The 27,916-nt window shown below is 39.4% G+C and overlaps 1 protein-coding gene across 1 annotated transcript in view; it reads right to left on the reverse strand.

The window, feature by feature from the left end:
- The window catches only part of pch2 (pachytene checkpoint 2 protein), a 150,681-nt gene that overhangs the window by 24,967 nt on the left and 97,798 nt on the right, over positions 1-27,916 (reverse strand). Inside the window, exon 6 of the mRNA XM_068389899.1 lies at positions 1,669-1,862. Coding sequence (XP_068246000.1) covers positions 1,669-1,862 — 194 coding nt within the window. The remainder of the gene's footprint in view (positions 1-1,668; positions 1,863-27,916) is intronic.

Below are 27,916 nucleotides of genomic sequence, written 5' to 3' on the forward strand. Positions count from 1 at the left end.
GTCGAGAAGGTAGCATAAAAGTTTTGAATAACTCGAGAGAGGGATAGAGTCCGCTTCTAAGTTGTCCTCGTCATCCGAAGAGATAGGCGACAGAGACGGTTCTTAATTCGACTCATTATTCTTCGTACATTGTTTATTTTCTTTCATCCAGTTCATCAGCTCTTGCAACTGTCGACGTAACAAGAATTAGATTCTCGTCTTCTTGAGTTGAAGTCGAAGCAACTGTGGTCGTGGATTTCGACACGATCGCCACCGGAGGTCTCGCGCCAGTCGAATTATCAGTCGCATGCAAAGTCGAAGGAAAAGTTTCGACAGCTCGATGAATCAAAGACCTTGACGAACTCAGAATCGGTCGCTCCACAACCGAGTCGAAGGCAGCTGTCGCTGTCGTAAGAATACGAGGCGAAGTCCATGTAGCTACGCTACACGACGGGCGAGAGGTATCTACTTCTCTGTTCCTCTTCACAGGGGGCGGAGATAGCACCTCTTCAGTCGAACGTCTCTTCAACGGACGTGAGACTGAAGAATCCCGCCACTTACGACGTCTAACCGGCGATGAATCACTCGACTCTGTCGATAACTGATTACCAAACGACACACCTTCCAATGGTGTTTAGTCGAATCCTGCTGTCGCACCACAGGATCGACGGAGGAAGCGACTGTCTGTGGGCAAACCACGACAGTCTCCCTTGGACCTCCGGTATGTCTTCTCCCCGAGGCGGGGGAGCGGGACAGTGACCTTCGGCTAGGAGAACTATCGGGACAAACAGCCACCCCCTCAGATTGCACTGCACTGACACTTTTCACTTTACTAGAAGTCTTTTCTATGAAAGACTTTACAGATAAACCTAACTGCATCACCGTATTAGCTAATACATCAAATTTCTTTTCAAATTTAGACTCGAGGCTGGCAATGGTGTCAGGAGAAAATCCACGGTAAGTTAGCAAAGGAGTTACAGGAGCAGGAATAGGAGGACTCAAGATCGGAGACATGATAAGAGGAGAAGGAGAAGGAATAGGAGCAGGAGCTTCGATAGAAGAAGCCAAAGAAGCTAAACTAGTCTTACTTTCAGCTCTGAGAGCCGCCTTCCTCTTCCTATCCTTAATTATCTTCCCCGAGTGAGAAACAAAAACTTTCCACTGTTGTTCACTCCAATCCTTGCATTCATCACAAGTAGATTCTCTGGAGCACTCACAACCCCTACATTTAATGCACTTAGTGTGCGAATCATAAATTGATTTAACTAACCTAGTTTTGCACCCCCCGCCGCAAAACCTAACTACTGAAGGACTAGAGTCCGACATGATGGTAAGACCACAAAATTGCAGAAAAGAAATTCAGCTTCAATCCTACAAACACGGAGTTGAATACTTCACCAATATTGGAGAGATAATACTTCCCAACAAATGAAGAGAAAAGTCTGCACCGACCTCCGATGTTCACCGGAAGCCGGCAAAGAACGAATTGATGTTACCTGGAAAGTTGTACCTGTAGCTCCCTCGAGTGGAGGGAGATGACGTCACCTACATCAGCGATGGGGGTGCCACCACGGTAGTTTTGAATCTATTGTCTGCCATTCGTAGGGAACCTACAGCTGTATAATTGTTTGGTAAGCCACTGCAAGAAAAAGATTAATTTTGAAAATGCATAGTACAAACAGTACTTACTTTTTTATCTGGTCTAGCTGTGTCAAAACGGCATTAACTACACGAATAGCATCACTTGGGTCTCCATTGGATCCTCCCGACTGTCTTGCCAAAGTTAAACTCTCTACCTCATCAATGAGAAGAATCACTAGTGCATCCGGATCTTCAACTAATTCTGTAATTCGAGTGAACATCTTCTGGACTAGTTTTCCACTCTGCAATTGATATCAGTGTCTTATTTTATGCACAGACAAGAAATAATCTAATAAGATTATATTCCTATACATTCCAAAAATTAAATGTCATAAAGATCTTACAAGAGAAGAAATACCAGGAATAAGAATGTGTATACAGGTTTTGCAAATTTATCATAATCAATGTGGTTCCCATGTTAATTATCTAAAAATATACAACAGGTGGAATAAACATCATCAACTTTACACCCCTAAGGATCTAGTACTGTACTACCCGAAAAATTGTAATCATCTCAGTTAAATTGTACCTTATACTGTAATATCTCCTAAATACAAAGGTAGATCTTTTTTTCCTTTTAATCTCACAAGAACATCACCTTTTCTTTATATGATGTATAACAATAGATACTCTTATACAAATACCAAGACTGCATGAACAGCAAGTAAAATTGTTTTCTTTTATAGGATAATTTTTTTTCTAATTCTGATTGTAGAAATAAGAATCATGTCTTCCATTAACTTCACTTATGTCAATTCTGTATCATTTATCTATTAGAATTCATAAAATTTTTCTAAGGGAAGATTTTACCATATAAGAAAATGGAACAAAAAAGTATAAGAACAATTTCTTTGCAAAGATCAACTGGTTACAGTTTTAGTGGCTTGTGTTCTTGCCTACCATTTCTCCCTCTTCAGTCTTCTTTGTCTATTAATTCCCAGTTGCCTTGCCCCATAAGGATATAATGGAAGTGCACATCATCTATGGTGTTTTATAGTAACCAGCAGTGTACGTGCTTCAGTGTATGAAGTTGACTCATTTCTATTAAAAAAAAAAAAAAAAAAAAAAAACCATGAAATCACGAACTATAGTTAATGGGTTCTTTAACTGGCCAGATAGTATTACATTGGATTCCTCTCTCTTTAAGGTTCTTTTACCCTTTGCCTACACATACACTGAATAGTCTGGCCTATTCACACATTCTCCTCTTTCCACATACACCTGACGACCCAAAGATAACCGAAAAATTTTCTTCACTCAAGGGTTTAACTACTGCACTGTAATTGCTCAGTGGCTACTTTCCACTTAGTAAGGGTGGATGAGAATCTTTAACTATGGCAAGCAGCTCTCCTAAGAGATGGACACTCCAAAATCAAACCATTGTTCTCTAGTCTCGGGTAGTACCATAACCTCTGTACCATGGTCTTTCACTATCTTGGGTTGGTGTTCTCTTGCCTGAGGGTACACTCAGCACTCTATTCTTTCTATCAGTTTCCTTCCTTTCTTCACTGGGTAATTTCTGTGTTGCAACCCTTGGGCTTAAAGCATCCTGCTTTTCCATCTAGGGATGTAGCTTAATAATAGTAATAATAATAATAATAATAATAATAATAATAATAGTATGGAGGAAAGGGGGATTTTGTGAAAAACAGGCAGTTGAAAATTATATGGGGTTTGGTTCATCTGGCTGAGTCACACACACTAAAGGAGCTTGATAAGTAAGGGAAAGAGATTCAACATAGTAATTTAACCTGAAACTACCTTAAGGGGACCGTCCGCTATGTATTTTTTTTCTAATAGTTCAAAATACACAATTTCTATATGTTTAGGCATATATATTACCTTCATCATACAAAAATTTCAAGTCATTTGATCAAGAATTTTTGATTTACAGTATTAGCAAAAATCATGATTTTAAACAAAATTTAGTTACATTTTTCTTAACTAATATGACACCAATTGTATTGAAAATCGTAACATCAAAACTTCTTTATAAACCATATAATTCTGATTGACAGTTTTGATTATCCTTTTTCTTTTTTTAATTATTTTCTTCTTAATTTTCTTTGTCTTGATGCAAAATAATCATGAAAAAAAGGAAAATAAAAATTCTGTCTCACAAAATTGTGGGATTTTTATTCCTCTTTCCAATATCTTTCTCTCTAAAACTGAACAATTAATGACTGAGAAAAATGTACCAACATACAAACAGGTATGTTTTTGAGTTAAAAGCTCCCAAAGATTTGCTATTAAATTTTTGCTTTTTTTTAGAAAAAAAACAAAATAACATTATTATTATAACCTTACTTTGTACTTTTATTGTTTATTCCTTCATGAAGGCTCCCTAAAAGAGGTATTTAAACCCCAAGTTTACTAATACACTTGATGTGAGGGTGCCATCAGCTGCCAGTGGCCTCTCATCATTGCCAGAGTTTTAGTTAGAATGTTCCAGCCTTGTACTTATCACATTTCCCTCTCTTCTTGGTTCTTTTTTGTTGCTTTCTGGTTGCTTTTTGTTCTTTCTTTGGCCTTAGGTAACATCGACTTTGCTATAAAGTTCACGAGGACTTTGTGAAAACACAATGTACATACGAACTGCAAGTAAACAAACACGTGCATCATAACTTCTTTATGTCTTTAGAAACTCTGGCTGGTCTTCTCGCAGATCGTACTTTGCGTTCACCTACCCTCTCTGCCAGATGTACGAGATTTCGAAACATGAGTGAAAAAATCACTGTATATATACAAAAATAAACATGGAAAGACGTTTCTGTTAAACTCAGTCATGCAGACGACGCAGTTAGGATGACGTCATCATTTTACTGTCTTTTTAAAAAGGCCTAAATGAATAAAGGCAATTCAACTATTAGACCATACTCATGGACAGTTTTATGGATACTATACCTCCATGTGGTATCATATGCTTCATCAAGATCAAAGAACACTGTTACGTGATGTTTTTTAGAGGCAAATGACTTGCAAATGAATGACTCTAAATGAACAAGTGCATCCAGTGTAAAGTGCATTTTCTGAAACCCCCACTGAACTGGAGATAAAATACCCCTCTTTTCCAGTATCCATACTAGCCTTGCATTGACCATTTTTCCATGATTTTACACAAACAACGTGTCAGTGCAATTGGTCGGTAGCTTGCAGCTAAAACTTTGTCCTTTCCAAGTTTTAAAAAAGCTAAAATAATGGCCAGTTCCAAAACTGATGGGAAACTGTGGTTTTGCCATATTCGTTTCATAATACTACTGTACTGATAAAAACTTGAGTGTTACTACACACTTGCTTTATCATTGCATAAGGAATTTCATCTAGGCCTGGGACTGTATCATTGCATAATGAAAATGCAGTTAAATTCTCTCTCTGTAAATGGGAGATTGTATGTAACATCTTTATTTGATATGAAGTTGAGTCTTTTCTTCTTCTTTACATCTATACAGGTAGCCTGGAGAGTGTTCTGACTTTTGGGATACTCTCAAAATGATCAGCAAGTGAATTCCTCACTACTATAGGATCAGTAATACACACCTTTTACCGTTTCATTTTTAACAAATGCCAGTTTATTCAGTCAATCGCTAAAACTCTAAGCCACAATTCATAACAACTAAGACAATGTTCATAATTCAGTAACAGTATAATATTTAAAGAAACATTGTTTTATTAGAAACAAAACAATAATAAAAATTTTTAACATTTCCAAAATAAATCGACCATCAGCACTACGGGCAAACAATCCTAACAAATCTTGAACAGTGTGCATTACTGTAGGGAAATTATCCCTCTATGGTGAAATAATTTATTACAACAGTAAAACAAATGCATATTTCAAAGTCAATGTTTAATAATGAAAAAACAAGGCATTTTTTCATCATTATTCTAGCTAAATCCCATCTTGTACCTTCTTCTCAAAGTATAATTGATTCTTTAAGTACCCTTTTTAAACCAATTATCATAGTTTACACTATCTCAGCTTATACTGTACAAGGGGACATTTTACCTGGGACCTAAAGACATGGCTCAGCGTATGAGGAATTGACATTTCTTATGAGTTACTTTGGGATTTTGGTTGCAATTAGTGCACTTTGTAATTGAAAGGCAGGGTCCATGCTCAGGATCAGAACAATTACCACAGATCTTAATGTTTTTACCTACCCTAGATGGATGCCCAAATTTGAAGCACTTGTAATACTGCAAAGGCTTCTGTCAGTAAAGGCGAACTGGCATTCTCTCATTTTTTATATATACATGAGAGGGTACATCATGGTTTTCAAATGTTAAAATAATCATGTAGGTTCTGGGATTCTTATAAACCTTCAATATTTCCTTAGGACACATATCCAAGATTTCACACTCACTAAAATCATTAAGATCTTTGTTAAAAATTACTCCTCTTCCATAACTAAAATTCAACTGTGGCTTGATATCTACCATTAAATATTTTTCCATCTATATATTACTTAGCATAAAACACTGCGTTCTAGATTTGGCAGGAATTAAGATGGATTTCTTGCCAAATCCAGAAATGTCTCCATGTTCTATATTGCCTACTTTATTTTACATTAGTTTGCTAAATTCAAAATAATTAGTCTTCTACCTTCAAGGTTGCAATAAGCCACACTGGTAGATTAGGCTTTCCTTCTGATATACAGTTTATTTTTGTGTCCATAAATTTGGTGTGATACAGTCACTTGGGCAATATATATCAAGATTCCCAGGAGCAGCATTGCATAATGCTCCAGTAATCACATGATTATCAATTTTTAATTTAGAAATTTCAGAAATTGCTTTAAAGGCTTCTTCATCATCATTAAAGCAGATTCATGCTTACCATTTTCCATCTTCTTCCTTGAAATTTATCCTCATTGATTGATTGATTATGAGTTATCTGGCATCCGGACATCGAAGGTCACTGATGCCAATATCATTAGTTATAAATAAATGGTAGTTCAGTTTAAAACAATAAAAGCAAAAACATCCTTATAACAGTTAGATAGCTTTCAGAAGACCTGCTTCTGAAAAAAATTAAAAAATACCACTAGTACGATACGACACAAAATGTCCAAGAATTTTGACATGGATGAATCTACCATCCTCACCTCGAGCCTGAAACTGATGTCGATTTCTTTCAGGAATATAGTTAGGGCATTTGATCAACAAATGTCTCACTGTCAAGGGTACCAAACTGTCGCCGCAATATGGTTGGTGTTGGCCATTTAGCAGAAACTCATCTGTCAATCGATTGTGACCAATGCAGAAACGACAAAGAGACATCTCCCACTTTTGGGGAATCATGTTATACCTCCTGGGAGATATGAAATTAGTTACCGGCATTTCTCTCATTTTATTTCCAGCTAGACTATCCTAGGGCTGTTGGCAATTATTATAAAACAATTTCTTGATGGTAGGTAGGAAATCATTACAGGGAATGGGATACCTTCTTGGTAACACCTCGGATGCAGCATTCTTTGTCAGTAAATCTGCCTTCTCATTCCTTTAAACGACACACCTACATGTGCTGGAACTACTGTTATACCTCTCAGTCCAATAATAAAAAGCCATTCTAAAATCTTCATAACTAAAGGGTCACTAGAATTAAAAACTTCTAAAGCTTGTAGGACACTCCTTACACCACTAAAAATGGTAAATTTACCCTCCTTCTCCAACGCTATTTTCTCAATAGCGGCTAGTATGCCATACAGTTTGGCAGTAAACATGGAAGCTGTTAGAGGAAGTGCACCTCTACAATTAAAACCATTACTATGTACTCCAAATCCAACGCCAGCATCAGATTTGGAGCCATCAGTATATATAAAAGTTGATTCCTTATGGAAAGATTACTGGTGCTTTGGTCAGAAGATCAAAATCAACGGCTTATTCTGGTGAACCTTAGGGTGAAAAGATTGTTTGAAGCGTTGAAAAAGAAAGGGGGGGGGGGGTAGAAAGTGAAAAGTGAAAAGTTTTTGGTTAGTAGGGGTTGCTTTATACGATTTAAGGCTTGGGCCAATTACCAACATCCCTTCCACTGTGCAAGCCAACCATAGGAATAACGTAAGGAATTGTTCTCTTTTTTATTAATATTTACTTTATTTCATGCGGTAAGGAATTGTTTTCTCTCTTTCTAATACTTTGTGTATATCATTTGTTACATTTTATTATAGTACAATACTTTACAGTACAGTACATTACGTATTGAGTAATTTATTTATGATGCTCCGACTTACACAGAAATTCGGGTTACACCGCGCCGTAAGAACGGATTAACGTCGTAAGTCAAGGGCCCCCTGTATATGAAAATTATGATAGATTATAACACATTGGTGCTTATGTAATACTATATTAACTATATATAGTAGATGTTTTGAATTAGTTAAGAAATAGTATACAGTAGAGAATACGCTGTTATTGATTCGTATGTGCATCAGCTGATCTGATCACGGCACCCAAAATACTTAGATCGATAAAATACACCCAAAATTTAAAACAGAAGTACACTAATGTTTTATTAAAGCACAATTAACTACACTATTTAAATAATCGTAATTTTCCAGAATGCAATAATGTTATCAAGAAATTTAAGTTTTTAGTTTATAAAATAAGCTGTATTTCTGTTTAAGAAAGTATAGATAACACACTGCGCAAGAAAGCACATAAGAAGTCGCGTCATACTTCAAGAAAACGAGTAGCGGTGTAGGCTACGAGTCGTCTGAACGAAAACACAGAAAACTTACGGAAGTACAGTTAAGCTGTACTGTAGTAATATTACTGTACATATATTACAGTACTGTACACTACAGTATCAGTGAGTATTAGGTCACAGTACAGTATTACTAGATAGGAACAACTTTTGTTATACAGAACAGTAAAGGGATGATGATGACTCGGTAAAACTTTACCTTAGCACAATACTGTACAGTAACCTTACTGTGTCCATACGTATTGTACATGTGTGCAAATGTACTATACACTGTACATATGATTACAAACTGTTGTAGAAACCAAATTAAAACAATATTAGACAAAATTTACTGTGTTATTCATCAGCTTGGGCACTCGCTCATGGCAAGGGACAGTGACTTTTTAGGTTAGGAGTTAACCCACCCTAGTGCAGTATTTATTTGAAAAAATTCCCTTTTTATCGCTGTGTCTGTAACCTAACTATCACGAAGAAGGAGGCCTGACTATACTGTACTATTTTTCTTATTTCAAGTGCAACTTAACAATCAACAATTACTTTTTTCATTTATGGTTGTGATCAGCTGATCTCAAGACTATCAAGAATAACAAAGAATAAATTTTTGGCTCATTCAGTATAAATTACTAATGAAAATTACATCAGCACATATTTGTTATAGAATATCATAGTTTTCATACATTTCGTTTATCATCATCATCATCTCCTATGCCTATTAACGTAGTATCTCTAGTTATCATAGAATACTCTGTCTGTCTGTCTCTCTCTCTCATGAGGTTGACATAGCTTTTATGACTTGTTAAGAGTCCTGGCCAACTAAAATACCCAGTTGCTGCTTCTTGGTAATACTCCGTAGTACCTAAGAGTCTGGCTGTTCCTGGATGTCCGGAAATCCCACTAATTGTTAGCCTTCTGCAGTCAATCCTGGAGAGAAAACCGGCTTCTGTCTTGTGCTACTCAGTTGGGAGCTACGGCACGTTAGGGATGGCCCAACTTTGAGGAGACTTAACTGTTGGTTTAGGAGCACTTAAGGGAGGTTAGGGAAAGAACAGATGGAAAGTCACCCATGATTAAGAGGATGGAGAAACAGGTGGGTAACTATCAACACACGCACCCCCCCCCCCCCTTTTTACACTAGGTCACAAAGCTAATAATTATAGAAATTATTAGCCAAGATTTTCAAACAGATGCTTTAGACAATATAACAGATTAAAGATGAGGGAGAAACTAAAGTTAAAGCACAAATATGCAAAATGCCAAATAAACAAATGGCGCGTTGACTTCAAAGAAGGGTGCACTTCTAACCTGCACCATAATAGTGTATGTTTGTTCTCTCAAAAAGAACACGAAATAGAGAAATTGAAAAATGAAAACCAAGAACTAAGAAAACAATGGAAAGAGATCATGTCAAAGTTCCAACAGTTAGAAATAAGAAATAAAGAAGTTGTAGATGATGATGTAGAAAATGGGATTAGTATCCAAAAATACAAAATAAGGTAAAGTCAAGGACATAACCTAGAAAGGAAATAATAAAAAACAGAGAGTTCATGAAACCCACTAGAGGAAGGATAGCTAAGGCCAAGAAAACTAAACAATAGCCTAGAAATATAACTAACACAAAAAACAGATTCTTCCCCCTAGCAGAGAAAGAGGAAGATGAGACGTTGTTAATTGGAGACTCTATGGTAAAGGACCAAGGGGAGTACTTCGGACTCAAAATGAGTGCCAGTGCACAGAAGATAGAAGTGGTCAGTAAAACTATAACAGAGAACAAGAAGACCACTGTTATTGTACAGGCAACTGAAAATGACTTATTCCTAAGAAAGGATACTGCTGGCCAAACAGAACCTTTGGTTAAACAGCTAGAAAAAAAACTGTTGAAACGGCTAGAAACAAGACCAACAATACTATAGTTACAGGTATTCTCCCAAGACTCAATGTCAGCCACTTCACCCTCAGTAAGGCCATAAGGATAAACGAAAGGCTAAAGTCTACATTACAAAAGAAGAAAGTGAAATTTATAGATCTTTGGGATACTTTCTATGGCAAAAGAAAATTATACAGAAGAGATGGAATACACTTTCGTAAAGAAGGCAGGAGAGTATATGGAAATCAACTTAATGTCAACTTGTACAATTACTTAGATACAGTAGACCAAGAACAAACTAGACCTTTAGAAAATCATCCAACAACAATTAAAAGAAATTTGGCAGAAAACTTGGATAGTGCAGATGAAAGTAAAAGTAAAACACTAGTAAAGCAGGGAAACTAGCAGAGTCATAAAGGAAGAGAAAAAAGATAGAAAATGGCCTCAGAGTGGCACAATTCAGTGCTCAGTCAGTTAGAAACAAATTGGAAAACTTCAGGGCAATGATAGCTAGTGAGGAACTATGACATATGCATAACCGAGACCTGGATTCAAGAAAAAACAAAGGATTTTACCGGAATTTCAGGTTCCAGGCTTTTCAAGGATTGCCTTACTAAAAAAGGTGGAGGGATAATGCTCTATATTAAAAATCCCTTAAACCCCATAGAAATTAAATTAGAATCCGAATGTGAAGTAACAATTGTAAACATCAACACCATAAGAAAAAACATGTGCATACTAGTAATATACAGACCAACACATCAAACACAAGAACAGGACAAAGAGCTGTATAGGCACCTTGGACAAGATGTTAACAATAAGCTAGCTGTCCTAAAGGGAGACTTCAATGCAGCAGTAAACTGGGACACTATGAATTCTACATCAAACACAGAGGGACATAGACTACTAAAATTTTTCAACAATGAATTCCTTCATCAGTGGGATGATAAAGCAACCAGGGGAAACATCATACTAGAACTTGTGCTAACAACAGAAGAAAATTTAGTATCCAGTGTTTCAGTAGACAAAAATATTGGCAAAAGGGACCACAGAATAGCTAGGTTTCAGGTAAATATTCCTCATTTAAAACATTTAAAAAATACTAAAATTATAAAATAGCTAGATTACAGATGTAACTGGATAAAACTGAAGGAATACACCAAGAATTTAGAATACGACGAAACAGGGAACATCAATACACAATGGTAATCCTTTGTAGAAATATATAAAGAAAAGATTTAAATGTATACCACAAAAAAATTTTAGCCAATGGAACTCCGCAACCTAAGTGGTTCAACAGAGAAGTAGCCAATGCAATAAGAAGTAGAGACAGGAAACATGAATCAATGGGTCCCCCGCCTTCAATTCATGAAATTTCTGAGCACAAGAAGAAGAAAGTAGATAACTGGTTAGAATGGCCAAGATCAATGAAAAGAAAAGTGGCTTCAGCTAGTAAAGAAAACCCAAAAGAATTTTTTGCTTATGTACATACATACATATACCAAAGGCACTTCCCCCAATTTTGGGGGGTAGCTGACATCAACAAGAAACAAACAAAAAAGGGGACCTCTACTCTCTACGTTCCTCCAGCCTAACCAGGGACTCAGCCGAGTTCAGCTGGTACTGCTAGGGTGCCACTCCTCTAAATTACCAGTTTCTCTTACTCTCACCTCGTCATATGCCATTTTCAACCTTTCCTGATATTTACTTTTTACCCCCGGTTTTATTAGCTCTTCAATCCTCACTACCTCCCTTTTACATCCACCTACTCTATTCCCCCACTCTTTTGCTACAACTAATTTTCCTTCCACCAAAAAATGATCAGACATACCGTTAGCTTATGTAAACAGTAGAAAACCAATTAAAAACACATTAGCACATTAAGAGACTCAGAGGGTAATCTTATAACCAATGACTTGGAAAAGCTGAACTGATGAATGCATATTTCACAATTATATTCACTAAGGAAGAATTAACGCCCCTCCTTGAACCATCTATCAATATAAAGGGCTTCAACCATTTAAACAGAATCACTTTCACAATGGATGATGTCAAAAAGAAAATAAAAGGACTCGTTAAGTCTAAGGCCCCAGGTTCAGATGATAATCATCCAAGAGATATTATAGAACTAGAAGAGATAACCCCACACTTTTACAAAATGTTCCGAAAGACAGCCAACAAAAGAAAGGCACCACAAGGATGGAAACTAGGCAATGTTCCTCCAATCTACAAGAAGGTGCCGAAGGAAGAACCTGGCAACTACAGACCAGTGTGTCTAACTTCAGTGCCTTGTATAGAATTTTTAATATATATCTGTGTGTGTATGTGTGTGTGTGTGTGTGTGTGTGTGTGTGGAAACTAGGCAATGATCCTCCAATCTACAAGAAAGGGCCAAAAGAAGAACCTGGCAACTACAGACCAGTGTGTCTAACTTCAGTGCCTTGCAAAATTTTTAAATCAATTATAGTAGATTCAATAGTAGAGTGTACAGAGAAAAACAATCTTCTGATAGACAGACAACATGGTTTTAGACAAGAGATCACGTGTGACACATCTTTTGGAATTTTTCCACGTTTAGCATTTATGACAAAAGCGGGGCAATAGAAATCATATACATAGACTTTCAAAAGGCTTTTGACAAAGTTCCTCATAAAAAATTAATGGTCAAAATTAGAGCACTAAGCATCATTGACGAGCCAGCGGAATGGATCGAAGATTGGATTACAAACAGAAAACAGAGTTGTAATCAATGGAGAAGCTTCAGAGTGAGGAGCTGTTACAAGGACCTGTCCTTGGACCATTGCTATTTCTGATCTACATTAACGACATAGATTTACAATTAACTAGTAGAATAGCCAAATTTGCTGACGATACTAAACTAGGCAGAAATGCCGTGAACCCAGAAGACATAGAGGCCTTAAGAGAGGCTCTAATGAAGCTAGGAGAATGGTCTAGAAAATGGCAAATGCCTTTCAACTGTGGGAAATGTAAAGTCATGCACATAGTTTATAATAACCCGCAATCAGATTACTCACTGCTGGTTAATGAACAATAAAATGTGGACTAGGAGGAAGATCTTGGTATTATTATCAGCAAGGATTTGAAGTTCACCAAACAGAGCATAAAAGCTGAAAAGAAAGAACAAAAACTAATAGGTTACATAAAGAGACAATTCAAATATTGAAACAAAGACACTGTACTACCGTTGTACACATCACTAGGAAGACCCCATCCAGAATACGGAGTTCAATCTGGGCCCTAAGTAGTCGGAAGGATATAGATAGACAGGAAGCATTACAAGCTAGAGCCACCAAACTAGTCCAGACATTAAGGCAATTTGGATATAGACGGAGGATGGAACATTTGAACTTATTTGATCTACAAACCCAACAATTTAGGGGACAGTTAATAGAGGCATTCAAAATTCTTAAAGGAACAACAAATATAGATTACAACAATCTATTCACCCTTAGCACAAATCAGTCCAGAGGTAACAGTTACAAACTGGAATTGATATGATACAACACCACTCAATGTGGCAATTTTTTTACATACAAAATCACAAATACCTGTACTTGGAATAAACTTCCAGCAGATGTAATAAACAGTAACACGGTAAACAAGCTCAATAATAAGTAGATAAGATCATAAGAACTCTAAATGCTTAAACTAAATTGTTCTACCAAAGAATGGACTAAAAAGTGTTTGCTACATCCAAAATCCTAGTAACACACACACACACACACACACACACACACTCTCTCTCTCTCTCTCTCTCTCTCTCTCTCTCTCTCTCTCTCTCTCTCTCAAACTTTTAATTTCCATAAACTTATGTTCGATCGTAGGCTGGGATTAAAATGTTATTCAATTTTGTCAGCTGATTAGACAGCATAACATATATGTACTGAAAAATATCTAAAATAATCCTGGTTTTCAATATTATCTGAACTTCATTTATTAATTTTTTTATTTCTCTATTATTAATTCATGCTGTATTTTAACAACAGAAACTACAGTTTTCACAGTAATTGCAAGTTTTCATGAGAAAACGTAGGCCAGCATGGATTCAGATTCAGATTGGTTCCTCCTGTTAAACAAATAACGTTAAGTTTCGTTTACCTCACCCGCGACAAATTCTTGAAACTTAATAATAATTTAATCAACCGTACAAACGTCCTCATTAGTTTCAAACTTGAAACCATTAAGAGTACGTAGAACGTGATCAGCAAGGCAGTTTTTCAGAAGGGCTACTTATGTTTCACGAGTTTGTTCCCCGAGTCTCGTCAGTATAATGTAAGATTCCCACCTTTGCTTAAATAGGTTTCCAGCTGTCCACAAGGATGGATCCCAGCATGAATTGTTGTGGAGGTTTGATTCCAGGTAACCGAGAAGGTGATGGTGGTTCAGTATCAGACATGTTGAGTCAGAGTGAGCAACAACTGAGCAATAATCTAGAAGCACAAGGTCTGATTCAGGAGAACTTGTGCAGATAACTATGCAGAACATTCAGAAGCTTCCACAAAACAATTTCGGAAGGTTGGAGACGAGATTTGAAGCTCTTTTAACCACTGTCACCATGTTTCGTTCTTGGAAGACATGTAAAATTATCCTTAGGCTAACATTGTTTACTCTCTTTAATTACCCCAACCCACCAAAAGAGGGTTCAAAGTAAAAACTTAAAGATGCTGCCATCTAGCATATACATCACATAACAACAAGGGCAATGGAGAATGTCTACAAGTTCCTGTGGTTCATGTCTTGCAGGTAGTGTGTGGGTGTTAAAGTTCCTTTGATGCTTCCACAAACCAGCTTGTAGGACCTGTGTCACAGAGTAGTTCTTCTTGCTCGCTAGGGACGTACTTATGCCCCTAAGGTCATGAGCTCTAGGTCTCCTCGTCTGAGGATAAGGAAGAGATCATGATCTTGGTTATCCTTCTCTTGCCTTTCCCCGTGCTGACGAAGAGTGCTGCCACTCGAGGGCGAACTTCTGCAGTTCTTTTGAGGTAGCACCTCAAGCTCCTCACTGAAAAAGGACTCCCAATTCAGAAGGGCTTGAATCTGGGATCTGTTGCTGCTGGATTTTGGGTCTGGAGACACACTCAGGGACGAAGTCAAGTATTACCTGTAATCAACCTTGAAATGGGAGACGTCGATGTCGTATGAAATGGAGTGTTGTTCATTAATTCTTCTGGCCGGGGTCAGGGCGAGCAGGAACGTCATCCCAGTGTCAAGTAAAGAACTGATGCTCATTACAAGATTGCAATAAGCTGACAATGTTCCACGTAGGTACTCTAACCTCCGGCTAAGGGCAGGTATGTTGGAGAGACTGCAAATCTGTCTTGTGCAAGATTATTGTCTACAATTTATATAGTAAATGATGTATCTTTACCTTTGTTAGTTTTTGTAATATTACGTCAATAAAGTAATAATAATACTCCTAGGAATACCAGATCTGTGTTGGCTGAAGGTTTGACTTCTCAAGATTTTTCTCCGATCCTTAGATTCTGGCAGATCTCAAGAAGACTGACTCGGTGATAGAGAAGGGATGAACCCGAGTCTGTTCGAATTAGGCTAGTCGTCCAAGTGTCCTGACAGACAAATATTGCTCCTGTGAGTCCATAGAACAGAAATGGAAGAGGTGCGATTAAGTCGAAAAACCGCATCTACAACTGGTAATACCAGTAGTATAGGATGATTCTCTAGATTCTTCCTTGAAGACAGAGTAACTGGTATCTGGCAGAGAGCCTCCCTATTTCAGTGTATGAAGTCCTCGGGTCTCACTCACTGCTCATCCGACCAAGCCTGTCAACTCTATCCTGAACGAGGTTTGTTGAACAAACTTGTTCTGGATGGAGAGGTTGATAACTGGAGTCCAGCTTATGGGGGACTTTCTACAAGAAAGTTAACTACAGAAGCTCGGAAATTCTGATGAAAAATGTAATGATGCATTGATGACGTAAAGGCTGATTTGGATGTCCGAACGGATGTTGGAAGTTGTGTAGATAGTAGAGGCCAGCCATTGCACCTCTACAGGTGGATGGGTCTGTGATGATGGGCATTTATTTGTGGCCAAACTGTGGATACTCTACCCCTGTTGTCAAATTCGGTCACTGGGTGGGGTTTGCTAACGACACTTGTTCACTTAAGCCCTTTCAGGATAAAAAAAAAAAAAAAACTCTTCGATCAACTTGGATTACCTCTCACGAGCTGGAATCCCATGAAAACCAATCCTCAATACCCCCACAAGAGTTTCGTGAGAGGCCCTGTGTGATGCAGCATTAGGATTTGCTACAGGGTTCGAAGGAGTCCTGCTGGTTGGACGAATCATGTTCGTTGGACGAGGCATGGTTGAAGAACGATGAGTATTCCTAACTCAAAGGAGAGATATCACAGTCCCGTGAGGTAAACCTAATTCAGAGACGAGAAATGTGTTATCCCTACATACAAATGGCCGAAGCTTCGGACATCGCATTACCTCCGCTGGGTGAACTAACTTAGGTTGAGGGAGAGCATCGTTGGCAGTAAGCTGATGACCCTGACCAAGGTCAAGCTCTGGGTTGGTCGTGCTTAGCCTTCCCGAAGGAGAACCCCAAGATAGAGAGTCGAAGTTGCTTTGCACAAGACCTGAGGGAGCCTGGTACAATGGAGACATAACAAGGTATAAAGGGGAAAGGATCCTACAAATCTGTTTTCTATAGTTGAAATACGTAAGCATGATTAAACTCAATCCCCTAGAAAAATTGGGGATGAAAAAGAATAACAAGGAGATCACAATGAATTGGAACCCGAAACCATGTAAGGAATACGATGTCCTCTCTACTCATGGAGAGATAGAAGAAATAATCCCAAAGGATTATGTTTCTCAAGTCTCATTCAGAATCATAGGGGATGCTGGCAGGAGGAAGTGATCGGAACACCTCTATTGCGGCAATCGCTGTGTAGACCTATTCTTTACTTTCCTCGGGAAGTCCAGCAGCGTATGGGCAAGAACGCATGAGCGACTGACGTAGATCTTGTCATTCAAGTATATAATATAAAGAAATCGACTTGTAAGGTAACCCTATAACAAAACAAGTGACCACAAAATGGTTAGACAGGGAGAAGATAAGGCGACTGATCGCTAATGCCCGCTAGTAGTAGTAGTAGTAGAAGTAATAATATTAGTAGTGGTCGAATGAACATTCATGAATGCTGACGAAAACCAGTGAGCCGATGAAAAAGTTTGCGCATCCACATGCGCGGGCCGTTTATTCATCTTCATGACCTCTTGTTGTCGGGTCGAGAGCTGAAGCTTATACGAAGAAGTTCTAGTAGGAAGTATGCATCGGGAATCTATTCCCACTGTACTTGTGTGAAACAAGTTCTGAGTGGCGAGTGAGGTACAATCAGCCCTCTTTTTATGCAAGTTCACCCTACGCGTTTTCACTTGAAGGCGACAGAGAACCACAATACCTATTAAATAAATAATCACATATTTGGAATGAAAAAAACCTCGGGGCGCGATGATTTCAAATAGCCCACACTCCTTTGGGCGTGTTTCACGCCACTTGCCTCTCCATCCACGCAGCTCGTCCCACTGTTCGCTGTACAGTAAAGTACACTGTATATCCCTTTACAATGGTAAAGAAATGCACTTAACTGTATCCAATAATAATGTATGTAATATCAAAATTTTAGAGAGAGAGAGAGAGAGAGAGAGAGAGGAGAGAGAGAGAGAGAGAGAGAGAGAGAGAGAGAGAGAGAGAGAGAGAGAGAGAGAGAGAGAATCAGTTGGTGGACAAATTGAATGCCGTGTTTTTGTCTGTTTCTTTACAAGAAGTAATTATTACTAAGATATTTGTTTTTAGTTTATAAAACAAGTTACATTTCTATTTAAGAAAAGTATAAAAGTAAAAAATTTGTGCATTTTTATAATGTTTATATATTAGGTCATTGAGGAATATGTAAACATACTATCTACTGCCATCTCTTGGCAAAAATGTAAACAATCCTAGTTTACAAAACGAATGTTTTTGGTGACGAAGTTGTAATACTGTAAAGATAAAATCCAGTTTCTTTAAAAGAAACAATTATTTTGAAGATATTCATGCTTTAGTTTATAGAATAAGCTGTATTTCTATTTAAAAAATTACAAAAGTAAAACAATTTGCAAGTTCTAATAAAGTATATACATTCATCATTGACGAATATGTAAACCATCTACTGCCAACTCCTGGCAAAAAATTTAAACAATCATTGTTTTGCAAAACAAATGTTTTTTGTAACGGAAGTTGTAATACTGTAAAGATAAAATTCATTCTTATTTCTATTTTACTCAAACACACAACTACAGTATATGATTAAACTGAGCATATTTTGTTGTTAGGTCAAACCTTCCACGAACAGGAAAGGCGGTCCCCGAGAAGGGCAGGAACATGCTTCACACTTTGCATTCCTTCAGTTGGTTGCCATCGCAGACTGACTGATTGATTTAAAGTTTTCAGGCATCCTGACATCTAAGGTCATTGATGCCGATATCATTTAGTTTATGTATATAAAAAAAAGGAATATTCAATTAAAAACATAAAAGTTGAATGTCATAAAAGTTAAATAGTTTTCAAAAGACCTGCATCTGAAATAAATCTAAAAATTCCACTTGCATAGTAGGACACATCATGTCCATGAATCTTGGCAAGGATGAACCTGCCACCCTCACCTCAAGCCTCAAACAAATATCTATTCCTTAAGTAATTATAATTAGGGCATTCGGTCAACAAATGCCTCACTGTTAGAGGTACTAAACAGTCGTCACAATACGGTTGGTGTTGGCCCTTCAGCAGAAACTAGTGTGTCAACCGAGTGTGACCAATACGGAGACGACAAAGAGACGTCTCCCATTTTCGAGGCATCATGTTATACCTCCGAGGAGATATGATATTTGTTACCTCTCTCATTTTATTGCCATCTAGGCTATCCCAGTGCTGTTGCCATTTATTGCAGAGCAATTTCTTGATGATAGGTAGGAAATCATTACAGGGAATGGGATACCTTCTAGGCAGCAAATCGGATGCAGCATTCTTTGCCAGTGAATCTGCCTTCTCATTCCCAGACACACCTACATGTGCTGGAACCCAACAAAATCGAACTGTTGTACCTCTCCGTCCAATGATAAAAAGCCTTTCTAAAATCTTTAAAACTAGAGGGTTATTAGAACTAAAAACTTCTATACCTTCAAGGAAACCCCTTGCATCACTAAAAATTGTAAAATTACCCTCCTTCTCCAACGCTATTTTCTCAATAGCGGTTAATATGCCATTCAGTTCGGCAGTAAATATGGAAGCGGTTAGAGGAAGTGCACCTCTACAATTAAAACCATTACTATCTACTCCAAATCCGACGCCAGCATCAGATTTGGAGCCATCAGTATATATAAAAGCTGATCCTCTATGTTCTTCAACATGTTCCATAAAAAGAGACCTGGCTTCTAGGTCTGTCATATTCTTCTTAACTCCAATAAAGTATTTACAAAAAGATATCTCTGGTAATTTCCATGGAGGCGTTGATGATGCCTTGAATGGAAGTACAGTAGGGTCCCGAATTATGCGAGAATTTGGTGGATCAATGACCTCGTATAAATGGAAAATAGCATACTGTATTTCGAAACACACAACTAAGAGAAATAATTCCATTGGGGCCATGGCAACCAGCAACTTGCCTATTCAAACGTGTTTACTACCCATTTCCAGTACTTTCTATGTATTATACTATATTTTCTATAACATCAAATTGTTCTTGTAAATAAATCAAACATTTAATATACTTTAAAGTTCTAATAACTTGAAAAAAGGTTAAAATCATAACCAGGATGGGTGTAAACACCGTATATTTCCCGTTATAACATGACCCAAAATACAGACAAATTCTAATGTTTGTCATATCGATTGTATAAGACAACTGGTGAATAGCAAAACAATCACTCTATAGACTAGCTTTTGTTGAATCATTGAAAATCCAGAATTATCAAAACAAAGGCGATTTTATACCATGCGTTTCCTAAACACGCCAAAAAGCATAATAAAAAACGACAACCAATATTTTGTTTACATATATCTCTGATCATAACGAAGAAACAGACGCATTTACACATGTGTAAAGGTTAGTTTTTGCATCAACAACAATCTTACCAAGTATTGATTATTTGTTGGTTTTGTTATTACCAATGTTCTACTTAATTTTTCTTAGAACTTCCAAATAAATGAAATGAATGCCATTTATGTAAGGTTTTTCTTTATGACGCCGCCTGAAACGGAAACCTTCCATTAGTTCACTGTACGCTCCATCTTCGATCATAATAAACAAACGAAGGCATTAAACACGCAGGATCAAAGTGATAAATAATGATATTAAAAGCGTTTAGTAAATATGTTATTACAAATATTATTTACCGTATCTATATAAATTCCTACATGCGTGGCAAAGCAGGAAAACTTTTTTTTTTTTTTCTTTTTGCGTGTAATCAACAATAAGAAACTGCCGCTAATGACAGAAGGATAATTTACGATAATTCTAAATTGTTACGAAAGATAATTGTCCATTTCATATCCAAAATACTTTTCCTAACTTCAGTTATAAGTCAACTTGTACCCACCTCAATTATGGAACCGTCAGAAAAAAAATAAAAGGAGAAGAAAGTACTAGGCCGTGTTTTAAAGTCATCGAACAATTAAGTTACCGTTATAACGTTCGATGTGACAGAGATGGTGTGAGTTTGGAGAAAGTAAGGAAAATTGAATCATTATTGATTTTTAATATAATTAATACTTTGTGAAGCCACAGAGATTTCATTTGTTAGAGAGATAGAGGTAAAAAATGAGAGGTAGCGAAAGGTAGCCTAGCTAAAGAGAGAGAGAGAGAGAGAGAGAGAGAGAGAGAGAGAGAGAGAGAGAGAGAGAGTGTGTGTGTGTTTTAAAAGTACTAAACAAAAAATATGATAGATTAAAACACATTGGTGCTTATGTAATATTAACTAACTGTATAGATGGTTTGAATAAGTTAAGAAATGGTATAAACAATACTTTGTTCCTGTATTCGTACACGCATATTCATGAGAGCAGCAGCTAGACATCAGCTGATCTGATCACAGCCAAAAGTTAAACAAAAAGAAATCAGCAATACTCGATTTTTAAAACACACCCGAAATTCAAAAAACAAATGCACAAGTTTTCTTAAAGCGCAATTAACTATTTAAAGAGTAGCAATTTTCTAGAATAAAATGATGTTTCCTAGAAAATTGTGGTTTGTTGACGAAATCGGATACCGTATTTTAAGCTATGATTGAAATGGATGAATACACAGAATAATTTTTTCGTTTTGTATTTAATTGACACTAAAAGAAAACCAATTTTAGTTTCTTCATCTATTTGTAAGTATTATATAACACGAGAGAGAGAGAGAGAGAGAGAGAGAGAGAGAGAGAGAGAGAGAGAGAGAGAGAGAGAGAGAGAGAGAGAGAGAGAGAGAGAGAGAGATGAATCAGCTGTTGTAATCGAATGCCATTTTTTTGTTTCGTGTACCTCCTGAAGCGAGGAATTGATCGTCACAACTAACAATAGTCCTGTTAATTTCATTCTTAAACTCAGCTTGCCATATGTGAACTAAGGTTCTATTTCTTAGAGAGAGAGAGAGAGAGAGAGAGAGAGAGAGAGAGAGAGAGAGAGAGAGAGAGAGAGAGAGAGAGATTTATAATTATACCATGTACTCTACAAAACTAATCTTTGCAAATCAAATGTATACTGTTTAAAATATGACAAAATGCTGCCGACTCATTACCGAAGTTTAGGCTATTCACTGCCATTAAACGAACGCAGTCTACGCGCGAAAACCTTGAACGCCCGAAGGGAAAAATATGACAAATTCGTAGGTAATTTGTATTTTTCCTAACTATACAAACCTTAGCTATTTAATATGGGTAATTACTTTCGGCGTAGCTGAAATGATGAGCCATTATAATTTTAACGAGGGTTTACTACCCCACCGCTGGTTAGCGGGGGGGGAGGGGGGTAGCTTGCTACCTTCCCCCCTCACACACCTGTGATTGAGTTCACTTTGCTAGAGGTAGGACTTCACGGGAGATAGGGCTGGCAAGCAAGTTTGATTAAATAGCTAAGGTTTGTATAGTTAGGAAAAATACAAATTACCTACGAATTTGTCATTTGTTCCGTAACTGAAATACAAACCACGCTATTTAATATGGGTGACTCACCCCTTAGGGAGGGTGGTAAGTCCCGGCCAGTACTGGCTTTTGGCTTTGCCGGGGGACTCAGTATCTGAGTGTGTCAGTACTCAACGATAAGGAGTCCCTGCACCTCGCTAGAACCTTGCTGTGCAAGGGCTGGGGCCTACGTAAGCTGTGTGTGAAGGTATGAAGTGTGAACAGTCCTAGGTAGTTGACATAGTCCTTTAGATGGCAACTTTAGGCTAGGACTATCCCAATACCACCTCGTCAGGGTATGGGGACATGACAGTATTAACTTAATACTAGGAGCACAAGGAAACATGGTTTACCTGCAGTGGTTCGAGGTCAGCCGTGCAGAGAACCCAGGATGCTGCTTTCCCCAAGAGAGGGGAGGATGAAGAAAAGAATAAGGGCCAGACAAACCTTTTCATTCATGCAGACTAAGACCGGGTAACAATGTCCTCAACCTTCTGCTACTTGTCCATTAAGGAGCCTGAGGTTTTAAACCAGCTGTTGTGCAGCCATCACAGGGCCGATAGAGAACTTATCGAGCCTCCTGTGTGTCACGTCTTGCAGGTAGTGGGTTGTAAAGGTCGTCTGACGCTTTCACATTCCCGCTTGTAGAAGCTGCGTCACTGAAAAAGTTCTTCTTGAAGGCCAGGGACGTAGCTACGCCCCTGACATCATGCGCTCTAAGGCGACATGACGGAGGAGGGTCAGGATTCAGGGACAGATCACCCTACGAAACCATGCCGAGATAGTATTCTTGGTGACCCTCCTCTTTGTTCTCCCAGTGCTCACAAACAAAGCTTGCACTTGGGGACGAACTGCAGCCGTTCTTTGAGATATAACCTCAGACTCCTTACTGGACACAGTAGGGGATGGTCTGGGTCATCTGTTACAGAACGAAGACTCGAAATCCGGAAAGAGTCGAATCGAGGATCCGGCACTCCCGGATTCTGTGTCTTAGCCACAAACTCAAGAGACAAATCTGAATGTTACCTCCCCCCATCCCCTTGCATGGGCGATGTCATATGAGAGACCATGAAGTTCACTGACTCGCTTGACCGAGGCCAAAGCTAGAAGGAACACCGCCTTCCAAGTTAGGTGGCGATCTGAAGCCTGGCGTAATGGTTCGTAGGGAGGTCTCTTAAGAGGCCTGAGAACTCGAACCACGCTCCATGGAGGAGGTCTCACTTCCAACTGAGGGTAGGTAAGTTTCATATCTTCGTATGAGTAGGGAAAGTTCCAGCGAGGAACTTAAGGCTGAGCGACAGCCTTTCATTGCCGAGACTGAAAGGCGCATTCTTCCCGCAAATATACGAAGAACTCTGCTATTGCTGGAATAGTGGTATCGAGTGGAAAGATACCCCTTCCACGACTCCAACCACAGAAAACTCGCCACTTTGCCTGGTAGACCCCTGCGGATGACCTACGCAGGTGTCCAGACATCCCGGTCGCAACTTGTTGCGACAATCCTCTCTCAGTGAGGAGATGCTGGATAGTCTCCAGGCGTGAAGTAGAAACGAAGCTACGGCTTTGTGAAAGATGTTGGTTGTTTAAGTCGCTTGTGTCGCAGAGGGAGTTCTCCCGGAAGTTCCGTTAGGAGTTGCGGAAGGTCCGGAAACCATTCCGCGTGATGCCATAGCATAGCTATAAAGGGTCATCGAAAGATTGACCGATATTCTGGTCTTGTTGAGCACCCTTCTCATAAGACAGAACGGGGGAAAAGCGTACACGTCGTTGCTGTCCCACTGTTGTTGGAAGGCATCTTGCCAAAGTGCCTTGGGATCCGGGACTGGGAGGCAATACAGTGGGAGCTTGAAGTTCAGCGCTGTAGCGAACAGATCCACAGTCGGGTAACCCCACAAAGTCCTTACTTTGTTGGCTACTGAGTTATCCAAGGACCACTCGGTACTCATTATCTGAGACGCTCTGCTCAGACTGTCAGCGAGCACATTCCCTTTGTCTGTAATGAAGCGAGCCAATAGAGGAATCGAGTGGACTTCGGTCTATCTCAGTATCTCTACTGAGAGATGGGATAGCTGCTTTGAAAAGGTACCTCCTTGCTTGTTGATGTAAGCCACTACTGTTGTGTTGTAGCTCATCACACCACAGAGTGATCCGCCAGTTATTGTTGGAACTGTTGAAGGGCCAGGAAGACGGCCTTCATCTCTAGCAGATTTATATGGAGGCACTTTTCCAATTCTGACCACAGGCCTGAGGTCCTGTGGTGCAGAACGTGCCCCCCACCCCTTTCCTTTGAGGTGTTCGAAAACAGCATCCAATCCGGGGGAAGGACGAGAAGATTCATTCTTCTTTGTAGGTTCTCGCCTGTCACCCACCATTGGTGGTTCGTCCGTTCCGCAGGATCCATAGGGATCATGATGTCCAGGGAATCGCAACCTTGATTCCACCAGGACCTGAGCCGCCACTGGAGAGACCTCATCCTGAGGCGACCGTTGAGAACTAGACGAGCCAAGGGTGAAAGGTGACCGAGGAGACGTAACCACGATTGGGTTGGAAGCTCTTCTCGTCTGAGGAAAGGGCTTGCGACTCTTCTCAGTCTTGCTATCCTGTCATCTGATGGAAAGGCTTTGTGGAGATTGGTGTCTACAATCATGCCTAGGTGAACCAGTCTTTGATTGGGCAGCAGAGAGGACTTCTCGAGACTTACCATGATCCTTAGTTCCTGGCAAAGTCCTAGAAGTTTGCCTCGGTGTCAAAGAGGGAATGACTCCAAGTCTGCTGGGATCAGGCTGTCATCCAGATAATGGAGGAGACGGAACCAATCCTGAGTGCCCACAATGATATTAGGGTGAACACACTGGTGAAACCCTGTGGTGCTGTGGAGAGACCGAAACACGGCACCTTGAACTGGTACTCCTTGTTGTCTATGCTGAATCCTAAGTACTTCCTTGAAGACGGATGGACTGGGATCTGGAAGTACGCGTCCTTCAGATCCAGTATACATAAGTCCTGCAGTTTTACTGCAAGACTGACTGTGTCTGCAGTCTCCATGCTGACCGGAGCTGGCTTTAATCTGGGCCTCTGCCCACAGAGCTCGCCCCCTTGCTGATCCCATGGCAAGGGTGCTAAATGACACCGGATTCGTCCTCAGGGGAGGTAGCGATGTTGTGAACAGGACGCGATATCCCTGACTGATTACGGAAATCGTCCAGGAAAACGGCCCTGAGTTGCTGCAACCTGTCTACGCAACCTTGTAGGAATCCCGCCACTGGTGGACATGCAGAGGAACTGCCAATTCTAACGTTTGCGGCCTCGGCTGCTCCGTCTAGGATTCTTCCCTCCCCTGGGGGACTTCTTGCCTTTCTTGTCCTTGACCGGAAAGGGCTTAGACTCCACTGTCTTAGCTGCCGTTGTTTTGGTGGGACGTGACTGTTGAGGTGCTGGAGGTTTATAGGGGTTGAATGTCAAAGCCCTATATAGGAGGGAGTCTTGGTGACTTCCTACACCTCTCAGCCGCCTGCTTCACGTCCTTAGGCTCAAACAGGTTCATTCCCATAACGAAAGAATGACTGAGCCTATATATTTTGGTGTTAGGGGACTCCTGGTATTGTCTTGGAGTCCTTTGACTCCCTCCTGGGAGGGATGCAGGACTCCAACAACGACGGAGGCAGGCTCTTCTCCACCCTCATTCGAGAAGACTTTACCGCGCGAGTTGGGGTTTCCCTCAATGGAGTGATTGGGGAACGTCTCACCTCCCGTGACTCTCCTGAGGGCGGGAAATCTTCGTCCAAAGGTGAGGGAGAAAAGTCTGAAGGAGGAGAGTACCTGCCTCAAAGACTTACAAGGAGACAGCTACGTCCTCGGAGAAGTTACCTCATCCGAAACTCCTCTTTTCCTCTTCGGGGGAGTAGATGCAAACCAGGCTGCCGGCTGACGGCTGCGCTGTCAGACACTCCCTCTGGAGAGGAAGTCGTCTGTAAAAAGAAAAGGAAAGCATGTCCCTGGACCTTTCTGAAACCCTCCCCCCTACTGGCAAGCGCGCTCCTCCCCCACTGACATTCACGGGAGAAGGGGGAGGGCGGAGTAACTGTAATAAAAACAGAATCATAATTATCTAAATCATCTAAGAATGTTCACTAATAGTGAGAACCGCTGACCCCCCGAAGGGAAGTGATCCCCATGGAGAAAGCTGAAAAGTTAAAAAAATACAATTAGATTTCATTAAAAATAATTGAGACAGATAAACGGAATAGCAACCCAAACTGCAGCGGGAAAGGAACTTCCGTAATAGTACGCAGTAGTAGTAAGGGGTGAACGACCTCGAGAAGAGAGAGACCGTCGTCAATCTAAACTCCCACATTCCCTTCGCTGAGAATCCAAGTTCCCCGTAGGAAAGGATTAACAGCGAAGATAATAGATGAATGAAGAAAGTCCAGCGATGACGATTCCCTACGGCGGCCGAGTTAACGGAAAAGCCGAAGGAAAGACCAATGGACCAAGAGGGAGAGGAAGTACCCCATGACGTGGAACCGTGGTGGCCTTGCACTATGCAAGTGTCGTTGTCGTACATCACACACACAGCACAAACACTGAAAAGAAAACTTACTACATTTCTATACACAAATATATACATAAACATAAAGAATGTTTATATATATATATATTACAAGTATAAGAAAAAGTAAGTAAAATGACAAAAAGCATTAATGGCTCTCAAAGAGGCGAGGGTGAGAGCGGACACGTCCGACTACCACCCGAGCCGATAGCAAAGTGGACTCAATCACAGGTGTGTGTGTGAGGGGGCTAACCCCCGCTAACCAGCGGTGGGGTAGTAAACCCTCGTTAAAATTCTAATGGCTCGTCATTTCAGCTACGCCGAAAGTAATTACCCATATCAAATAGCGTGGTTTGTATTTCAGTTATGGAATAAAAAGCTTTTATATATACTGTACTAAACAAAATGAATGCTTTAACATACCATCATTTACACTACCATTAAAATTATCGAAAGGTTGGAGAAAGATAAAGATTGCCGAGAACGTAACCACAATTCTGTTTACATTTTGTCAGCTGGACTCGCACAGTTAACAGTTGATTTCATTGTTGATGTGGAATTTTATCCTTAAATAGGCTATTTATTATGAAATTATGTTAATAAGATGTAATATTAATATTGTTTTATAACATTTATTATAAATCACCGTATTTAGGGCTACCAATATACTTAAAAAGACAATAGATATGATACATTTTGTAGTGCTTGACTAGCAGACTTTGAACAGCTTCGCAGATACAGAAAATTTATTTTTGAAAAATAGCGATCACATAAAAGGGGAAACGTATAATTCGAACACGCATAATTTGGGACCATACTGTACCTTACTTCTAATTATATCCAGACTGTTTAATAATTGTTTCACCCGAAAGCCATAGGGCTGAGGAGATTTTGGGTGCAACTCAAAGTATGTTGGGTGCCTTACAAGGCTTGCAGTCTGAAAGGCTAAAGAATTAGGGAGTTTGCAATCTAAACCAATATATACCGAAT

The sequence above is a fragment of the Palaemon carinicauda genome, chromosome 16 (genome assembly GCF_036898095.1).
Source record: "Palaemon carinicauda isolate YSFRI2023 chromosome 16, ASM3689809v2, whole genome shotgun sequence".
NCBI lineage: Eukaryota > Metazoa > Arthropoda > Malacostraca > Decapoda > Palaemonidae > Palaemon > Palaemon carinicauda.